This window comes from Somniosus microcephalus, unplaced genomic scaffold (assembly GCF_052327205.1).
Source record: "Somniosus microcephalus isolate GS21.2 unplaced genomic scaffold, FLI_Smic_1.0 unresolved_chr7, whole genome shotgun sequence".
NCBI lineage: Eukaryota > Metazoa > Chordata > Chondrichthyes > Squaliformes > Somniosidae > Somniosus > Somniosus microcephalus.
Window position 1 is genome coordinate 33,290,021 of NW_028225185.1, and position 9,244 is coordinate 33,299,264.

Consider the following 9,244-nt stretch of genomic DNA (forward strand, 5'->3'; position numbering starts at 1 on the left):
TGAGGGAGCGCCGCACTGTCGGAGGGGCAGTACTGAGGGAGCGCCGCACTGTCAGAGGGGCCGTCTTTCGGATGAGACATTAAACCGAGGCCCCGTCTGCTCTCTTACATAAAAGACCCCACGGCCACTATTGGAAGAAGAGCAGGGGGGAGTTCTCCCCGGTGCCCTGGGGCCAATATTTATCCCTCAACCAACATAACAAAAAACAGATTATCCAATCATTCACATTGCTGTTTGTGGGAGCTTGCTGTGCGCAAATTGGCTGCTGCGTTTCCCACATTACAACAGTGGCCACACTTCAAAAAAAGTCCTTCATTGGCTGTGAAGCACTTTGAGACGTCCTGAAGTGGTGAAAGGCACTATATAAATGCAAGTCTTTCTCTCTTTGAAAGGAGGAGTCTGAGGGGGCGCTGTGCGTCGAGTGGGGCCACGTATTGCGAGGTACGGCCTATAGCGGGGCACCGTGATTGTGCCCGGTTTGCAGGAGGCGGCGCTCGATCGGGGAGATTTGTCCCGTGACCTGATTTCGTTTTCCCCCCTTCTCCTGCGGCAGGTGTGTGAAGTGAGGACAGAGTCTGCCGTCTATCAGGAGCTTCTCTCGCGCTTCCAGAACCTTCAGACCATGCTGGCTACGGCCAGGCTGGAGACGGAGGAGGTAGGGACGCACTGCTCTTTACCCGGCTGCTGAGGGCTCGGTTTGGCCCCGTGGCACTGAGTGGGGAGTAGGCCCGTGGCCATTGTGGCAGTGGGTGTGTTATGTGTTAGTTTGTGGGTGTGTGTGTCATAGAGTCATAGAGTTATACAGCACGGATAGAGGCCCTTCGGCCCGTCGTGTCCGTGCCGGCCATCAAGCCCTGTCTAATCTAATCCCATATTCCAGCATTTGGTCCGTAGCCTTGTATGCTGTGGCATTTCAAGTGCTCATCCAAATGCTTCTTCAATGTTGTGAGGGTTCCTGCCTCCACAACCCTTTCAGGCAGTGAGTTCCAGACTCCAACCACCCTCTGGGTGAAAAAGTTCTTTCTCAAATCCCCTCTAAACCTCCCGCCCTTTACCTTGAATCTATGCCCCCTAGTTATTGACCCTTCTACTAAGGGAAAAAGCTCCTCAGTATCCATCCTATCTATGCCCCTCATAATTTTGTACACCTCAATCATGTCCCCCCCTCAGCCTCCTCTGCTCCAAGGAAAACAAATCCAATCTGCCCAGTCTTTCTTCATAGCTGAAGCGCTCCAGCCCTGGTAACATCCTGGTGAATCTCCTCTGCACCCTCTCCAAAGCGATCACATCCTTCCTGTAGTGTGGCGACCAGAACTGCACACAGTATTCCAGCTGTGGCCTAACCAGTGTTTTATACAGCTCCATCATAACCTCCTTGCTCTTATATTCTATGCCTCGGCTAATGAAGGCAAGTATCCCATATGCCTTTTTTACCACCTTATCCACCTGTTCCGCCGCCTTCAGGGATCTGTGTACTTGCACACCCAGATCCCTCTGACCCTCCGTCTTGGCTAGGGTCTTACCATTCATTGTGTATTCCCTTGCCTTGTTAGTCCCCCCAAAGTGCATCACCTCGCACTTTTCCGGGTTAAATTCCATTTGCCACTGTTCCGCCCATCTGACCAACCCATCTATATCGTCCTGCAGACTGAGGCTACCCTCCTCGCTATTTACCACCCTACCAATTTTTGTATCATCCGCGAACTTACTGATCATACCTTTTACATTCATATCCAAGTCATTAATGTAGACCACAAACAGCAAGGGACCCAGCACCGATCCCTGTGGTACCCCACTGGCCACAGGCTTCCAGTCACAAAAACAACCTTCGGCCATCACCCTCTGCCTTCTGCCACTAAGCCAGTTTTGTATCCAATGTGCCAAGGCACCCTGGATTCCATGGGCTCTTACCTTCTTGACCAGTCTCCTGTGCGGGACTTTATCGAAGGCCTTACTGAAATCCATGTATACCACATCCACTGCGTTACCCTCATCCACACACCTAGTCACCCCCTCAAAAAATTCAATCAAATTAGTCAGACATGATCTTCCCTTGACAAAGCCATGTTGACTATCCCTGATTAATCCTTGTCTCTCCAAGTGGAGACTAATTTTGCCCTCAGAATTTTTTCCAATAATTTTCCTACCACTGATGTTAGGCTCACTGGCCTGTAGTTCCCCGGTTTTTCCCTACTTCCCTTCTTGAATAATGGTACTACATTAGCGGTTCTCCAGTCCTCTGGCACATCCCCTGTGGCCAGAGAGGTCCTGAATATATGTGTTAGAGCCCCCGCAATCTCTTCCTTTGCCTCACACAGCAGCCTGGGATACATTTCATCCGGGCCTGGGGATTTATCCATTTTTAGGCCAGCTAAAACCGGCAATACCTCCTCCCTCTCGATGTTAATATGTTCGAGAATATCACAGTCCCCCCGCCCTATTTCTATGTCTACATCGTCCTCCTCCATAGTGAAAACAGATGCAAAAAATTCATTTAGAACCCCTCCTACATCTTCTGGCTCCACACACAGATTGCCACTGTGTGTGTGTGTGTGTGTGATTACGTGTGTTCGTGTGAGTGTACGTGTGTGTGTGTGTGGGTAATTGCGTGCGAGCGAGTCTGTGCGTGAGTGTGTGTGCGAGCTTGTGTGTGCGTGCTGCGAGTCTGTGCGAGTGTGTGTGCGAGCGAGTGTGCGTGCTGCGAGTGTGTGTGCGCGAGCGAGTGTGCGTGCTGCGAGTGTGTGTGTGCGAGCGAGTGCGCGTGCTGCGAGTGTGCGTGCTGCGAGTCTGCGAGCGAGTGCGAGCGAGTGTGTGCGTGTGCGAGTGTGTGTGTGCGAGTGAGTCTGTGCGTGAGTGTGTGTGTGCAAGCGAGTGTGTGTGCAAGCTTGTGTGTGCATGCCGCGAGTCTGTGTGTGGGCTTGTGTGTGCGAGTGTGTGTGTGCGAGCGAGTGTGTGCGAGTGACTGTGCGTGCTGCGAGTCTGTGCATGAGTGTGTGTGTGTGCCGCGAGTCTGTGTGTGGGTCTGTGTGTGTGCGAGCGAGTGTGTGTGTGCCGTGGGTCTGTGTGCGAGCGAGTGTGTGTGTGCGTGTGTGTGTGTGTGTGTGTGTGTGTGAGTGAGACTCTGCTCTAGTCGCTGGCGAGGCTGACCCTCTCTCTCCCGCTCCGCCGCAGATTAACAAGACGCTGAAGGCCACACTCCAGGCCTTGCAGGATCTGGTGCTGACGGAGGACTTCGACATTCCCGACCTCTTCCAGTCCAGCCGCTCCATGGAGTCGGTGAAATCTGCCGGCTCCGACTCCTCCTCCATCAAGGCTAACATCGGCAAGCGGCGTTCCACCCAGCAGGACACCGAGACCTACTACATCACCGTAAGTCCGACAATGATACCCATCGCTCGTCCAGTGAGGGAGGGCACTGCCCCTTGGGCACGGTTAGATCAAACCCCTGTCTGCCCTCTCGGGTGGATGTAAAAGATCCCACGGCCACTATTGGAAGAAGAGCGGGGGGGAGTTCTCCCCGGTGTCCTGGGCCCAATATTTATCCCTCAACCAACATCACTAAAAACAGACGATCCGGTCATTTATCACATTGCTGTTTGTGGGAGCTTGCTGTGCGCAAATTGGCTGCCACGTTTCCCACATTACAACAGTGAGCACACTTCAAAAAAAGTCCTTCATTGGCTGTGAAGGGCTTTGGGACGTCCTGAGGTGGGGAAAGGCGCTGGAGAAATGGGAGTCTGTCTTTTTTATTTTGTATTCTTTCCTTCCTTCCCTCCTTCCTTCCCTCCTTCCTTCCCTCCTTCCCTCCTTCCTCCCTCCCTTCCTTCCTTCCCTCCCTCCTTCCTCCCTCCTTCCCTCCCTCCTTCCTCCTTCCCTCCTTCCTTCCTTCCTCCCTCCCTCCCTTCCTTTTTCCCTCCCTTTCCCTTTCCTTCGTTCTTTCTTTCACCCGTCCGTACCCGCTGGTTGGGGGTGGGGGACGGTGATGTCCCGGGGTTGGGGGGGAGGGGCGCTTTTCTGGGACGGTGCTGTCCCCGAGGCCTCGGGCTGGGGTGGAGTGGCGGGGGTCGGGTGGATGCTGTCCCCGGGATTCCTGCCGTGATCACTCTGTCTCTCTCCTCTCTCCGTGTCCCTCAGAAGCTGAAGGAGTTTGTGGCCGGGAGCAACAGGATCACCAAGCTTCAGGCTAAGTTCCAGCTCCTGAAAACCGCCATCGAGAAGGGTGAGTATCTTGGCGCCGGGGGCTCGGAGATCAAAGCCAGCGCGGCTCACGCTGCGCGCATCATGGCGGGGGGGCGTAAGATCCCGGTCCCTCGTGACCGCGTGCACGAGGGTCTCAATGAAGACGCGCTCCCCCTGAACCTCCATTCCCATTAGCACCAGGGATGAGGCTCGGAGCTCCCCGTACGGACCCAGGATCCCGACGCTCACTAACCCGGGGTGTAAAGGCCCACATGGCGACTCATAGTTTCGGCTCGCGGGGAAATCGCAGCCGCGCGCTGACCTATGGTAGGCTGAATGGCCTCCTCTTGTTCCTAATGTAACAGGCTCGAGGGGGCTGAACGGCCTCCTCCTGTTCATAATGTAACAGGCTCGAGGGGCTGAATGGCCTCCTCCTGTTCCTAATGTAACAGGCTCGAGGGGGCTGAACGGCCTCCTCCTGATCCTAATGTAACAGGTTCGAGGGGGCTGAACGGCCTCCTCCTGTTCCTAATGTAACAGGCTCGAGGGGCTGAACGGCCTCCTCCTGTTCCTAATGTAACAGGCTCGAGGGGGCTGAACGGCCTCCTCCTGATCCTATTGTAACAGGCTCGAGGGGGCTGAACGGCCTCCTCCTGTTCCTAATGTAACAGGCTCGAGGGGCTGAATGGCCTCCTCCTGTTCCTAATGTAACAGGCTCGAGAGGCTGAATGGCCTCCTCCTGTTCCTAATGTAACAGGCTCGAGGGGCTGAACGGCCTCCTCCTGTTCCTAATGTAACAGGTTCGAGGGGGCTGAACGGCCTCCTCCTGTTCCTAATGTAACAGGCTCGAGGGGGCTGAACGGCCTCCTCCTGTTCCTAATGTAACAGGCTCGAGGGGCTGAATGGCCTCCTCCTGTTCCTAATGTAACAGGCTCGAGAGGCTGAATGGCCTCCTCCTGTTCCTAATGTAACAGGCTCGAGGGGCTGAACGGCCTCCTCCTGTTCCTAATGTAACAGGTTCGAGGGGGCTGAATGGCCTCCTCCTGTTCCTAATGTAACAGGCTTGAGGGGGCAGAATGGCCTCCTCCTGTTCCTAATGTAACAGGCTTGAGTGGGCTGAATGGCCTCCTGTTCCTAATGTAACAGGCTCGAGGGGGCTGAACGCCTCCTCCTGTTCCTAATGTAACAGGCTCGAGGGGGCTGAACGGCCTCCTCCTGTTCCTAATGTAACAGGCTCGAGGGGGCTGAACGGCCTCCTCCTGTTCCTAATGTAACAGGCTCGAGGGGGCTGAACGGCCTCCTCCTGTTCCTAATGTAACAGGCTCGAGGGGGCTGAACGGCCTCTTCGTGTTCCTAATGTAACAGGCTCGAGGGGCTGAACGGCCTCCTCCTGTTCCTAATGTAACAGGCTCGAGGGGGCTGAACGGCCTCCTCCTGTTCCTAATGTAACAGGCTCGAGGGGGCTGAACGGCCTCCTCCTGTTCCTAATGTAACAGGCTCGAGGGGGCTGAACGGCCTCTTCGTGTTCCTAATGTAACAGGCTCGAGGGGGCTGAACGGCCTCCTCCTGTTCCTAATGTAACAGGCTTGAGTGGGCTGAATGGCCTCCTGTTCCTAATGTAACAGGCTCGAGGGGGCTGAACGGCCTCCTCCTGTTCCTAATGTAACAGGCTCGAGGAGCTGACCCACAGTGGTGATCTGTCCTCTCGTAAGAACATAAGAAATAGGAGCAGGAGGGGGCCATTCGGCCTCTCGAGCCCGCTCCGCTCTCGCCCGACTAACCCCAGTCTCTTCTCTTCCCTGCAGGGGTCGTGGACAATGACAACACATCCAGGTAGGTCCCCTCCAGACCCGTCAACCAGCACTCAGAACGGGAGGAGGCCGAACCTCGGGAAAGACATCTCGGCCTCGGAGTGGGGGAGGGCGGGGGGGGTGCGGGCAGCACAGATTCCCCAGAACGAGACCGGGGTCTGAAAGGGTTAAATCCCGAGGACAGGTCGCACAGACTGGGCTTGTGTTCCCTCGAGCGTAGAAGATTAAGGGAGGATCTGATCGAGGTGTTTGAGATGATTAAAGGATCCGATCGGGTCGATCGAGAGAGAAACTATTTCCTCTGGTGGGGGGAGTCCAGAACAAGGGGGCAGAACCTTCAAATTAGAGCCAGGCCGTTCAGGGGTGATGTCAGGAAGCACTTCTTCACACAAAGGCTGGTGGAAATCTGGGACTCTCCCCCCCAAAGAGCTGTCGAGGCTGGGGGTCAATTGGAAATTTCAAAACTGAGATTGATTGGGGGAGAAATTGTGTGGGGGCGCCACGCTCGCCTGGGCGCTGGATTTAGCGCTGCGATCGGAGCAGCAGCGACCGCCGGAAATTCAGCTTGAGCGCCCCAAGAGGGACACGGGGGCGAGGCTCGAGGCGCTCCGCGTCCCTCTTAGGGCGCTGAAACTGAATATCGCAGCGCAACGTGCCGCGGCACGGCGCGCTGCGGGTACTGCAGGCCTTCCTCCCATTGTTAAAGGGGGGGGAGGGGCCTGCACCAGCGCGATCGGAGATCGCGAGTGCCGGCAAAAGAGCCCGCCACCGAGGAGAAGTGCCGGGCTCTCGGAAAACAGCCGGCAATGCCGCGGGGGGGGAGATCAGGAGGCCGGGGACGGAGGCGCTGGCAGGCGGCCGCCGGAAAAAACGGCCGCCCCGCACCTCCACCTTAATTTGCGCCGCTCCCGCCACGGGTAGGCCCCGTGAACCGGGCGCGATTAGCGAGCGGCGCTACAAAGACGGTCGCTGCCAAATATCGCGATCGGGGCGGTAGCGGGGCGCTGCGCACACCGATGACGTCATCAGTGGCGGCGCAGCGCAACAGGCTAACGCTGCCATTAGCGCCCCGGCTAAATATCGCGGGAGGCGCGGCCAGTGGCGCTAAAGCCACTGAGTGCCCTCTTTAGGCGTTAACTGGTGGCGCAGCCCACCGAATTTCTAGGCCATAGGCTTTTGTTGGGTAAGGGTATTAAGGGTTATGGAACCAAGGCAGGCAGATGGAGTTAAGAGACAGATCAACCATGATTTAATTGAATTGCGGAACAGGCTTGAGGGGCTGAACGGCCTCCTCCTGTTCCTAATGTAACAGGCTCGAGGAGGCTGAACGGCCTCCTCCTGTTCCTAATGTAACAGGCTCAAGGGGCTGAACGGCCTCCTCCTGTTCCTAATGTAACAGGCTCGAGGGGCTGAACGGCCTCCTCCTGTTCCTAATGTAACAGTCTCGAGGGGGCTGAACGGCCTCCTCCTGTTCCTAATGTAACAGGCTCGAGGGGGCTGAACGGCCTCCTCCTGTTCCTAATGTAACAGGCTCGAGGGGCTGAATGGCCTCCTCCTGTTCCTAATGTAACAGGCTCGAGGGGCTGAATGGCCTCCTCCTGTTCCTAATGTAACAGGCTCGAGGGGCTGAATGGCCTCCTCCTGTTCCTAATGTAACAGGCTCGAGGGGCTGAACGGCCTCCTCCTGTTCCTAATGTAACAGGCTCGAGGAGGCTGAACGGCCTCCTCCTGTTCCTAATGTAACAGTCTCGAGGGGGCTGAACGGCCTCCTCCTGTTCCTAATGTAACAGGCTCGAGGGGGCTGAACGGCCTCCTCCTGTTCCTAATGTAACAGGCTCGAGGGGCTGAATGGCCTCCTCCTGTTCCTAATGTAACAGGCTCGAGGGGCTGAATGGCCTCCTCCTGTTCCTAATGTAACAGGCTCGAGGGGCTGAATGGCCTCCTCCTGTTCCTAATGTAACAGGCTCGAGGGGCTGAACGGCCTCCTCCTGTTCCTAATGTAACAGGCTCGAGGAGGCTGAACGGCCTCCTCCTGTTCCTAATGTAACAGGCTCGAGGGACTGAATGGCCTCCTCCTGTTCCTAATGTAACAGGCTCGAGGGGCTGAATGGCCTCCTCCTGTTCCTAATGTAACAGGCTCGAGGGGCTGAATGGCCTCCTCCTGTTCCTAATGTAACAGGCTCGAGGAGGCTGAATGGCCTCCTCCTGTTCCTAATGTAACAGGCTTGAGGGGGCTGAACGGCCTCCTCCTGTTCCTAATGTAACAGGCTCGAGGGGGCTGAACGGCCTCCTCCTGTTCCTAATGTAACAGGCTCGAGGGGGCTGAACGGCCTCCTCCTGTTCCTAATGTAACAGGCTCGAGGGGGCTGAACGGCCTCCTCCTGTTCCTAATGTAACAGGCTCGAGGGGCTGAATGGCCTCCTCCTGTTCCTAATGTAACAGGCTCGAGGGGCTGAATGGCCTCCTCCTGTTCCTAATGTAACAGGCTCGAGGGGCTGAATGGCCTCCTCCTGTTCCTAATGTAACAGGCTCGTGGGGGCTGAATGGCCTCCTCCTGTTCCTAATGTAACAGGCTCGAGGAGGCTGAACGGCCTCCTCCTGTTCCTAATGTAACAGGCTCGAGGGGCTGAATGGCCTCCTCCTGTTCCTAATGTAACAGGCTCGAGGGGCTGAATGGCCTCCTCCTGTTCCTAATGTAACAGGCTCGAGGGGCTGAATGGCCTCCTCCTGTTCCTAATGTAACAGGCTCGAGGAGGCTGAATGGCCTCCTCCTGTTCCTAATGTAACAGGCTTGAGGGGGCTGAACGGCCTCCTCCTGTTCCTAATGTAACAGGCTTGAGGGGGCTGAACGGCCTCCTCCTGTTCCTAATGTAACAGGCTCGAGGGGGCTGAACGGCCTCCTCCTGTTCCTAATGTAACAGGCTTGAGGGGCTGAATGACCTCCTCCTGTTCCTAATGTAGCCGGCTCGAGGGGCTGAATGGCCTCCTCCTGTTCCGAATGTAACAGGCTTGAGGGGGCTGAACAGCCTCCTCCTGTTCCTAATGCAACAGGCTCGAGGGGGCTGAACGGCCTCCTCCTGTTCCTAATGTAACAGGCTTGAGGGGCTGAATGGCCTCCTCCTGTTCCTATTGTAACAGGCTCGAGGGGCTGAATGGCCTCCTCCTGTTCCTAATGTAACAGGCTCGAGGGGGCTGAACGGCCTCCTCCTGTTCCTAATGCAACAGGCTCGAGGGGGCTGAATGGCCTCCTGTTC

The 9,244-nt window shown here is 56.3% G+C and overlaps 1 protein-coding gene across 1 annotated transcript in view; it reads left to right on the forward strand.

Annotated features, from left to right (window-relative positions):
• Positions 1 to 9,244, forward strand: part of LOC147086758 (SLIT-ROBO Rho GTPase-activating protein 3-like) — a 135,379-nt gene that overhangs the window by 73,737 nt on the left and 52,398 nt on the right. The window contains 4 exon segments of the mRNA XM_085978927.1: positions 554 to 655; positions 3,172 to 3,369; positions 4,135 to 4,219; positions 5,985 to 6,012. Of these exon segments, the coding sequence (XP_085835053.1) occupies positions 554 to 655; positions 3,172 to 3,369; positions 4,135 to 4,219; positions 5,985 to 6,012 (413 nt within the window).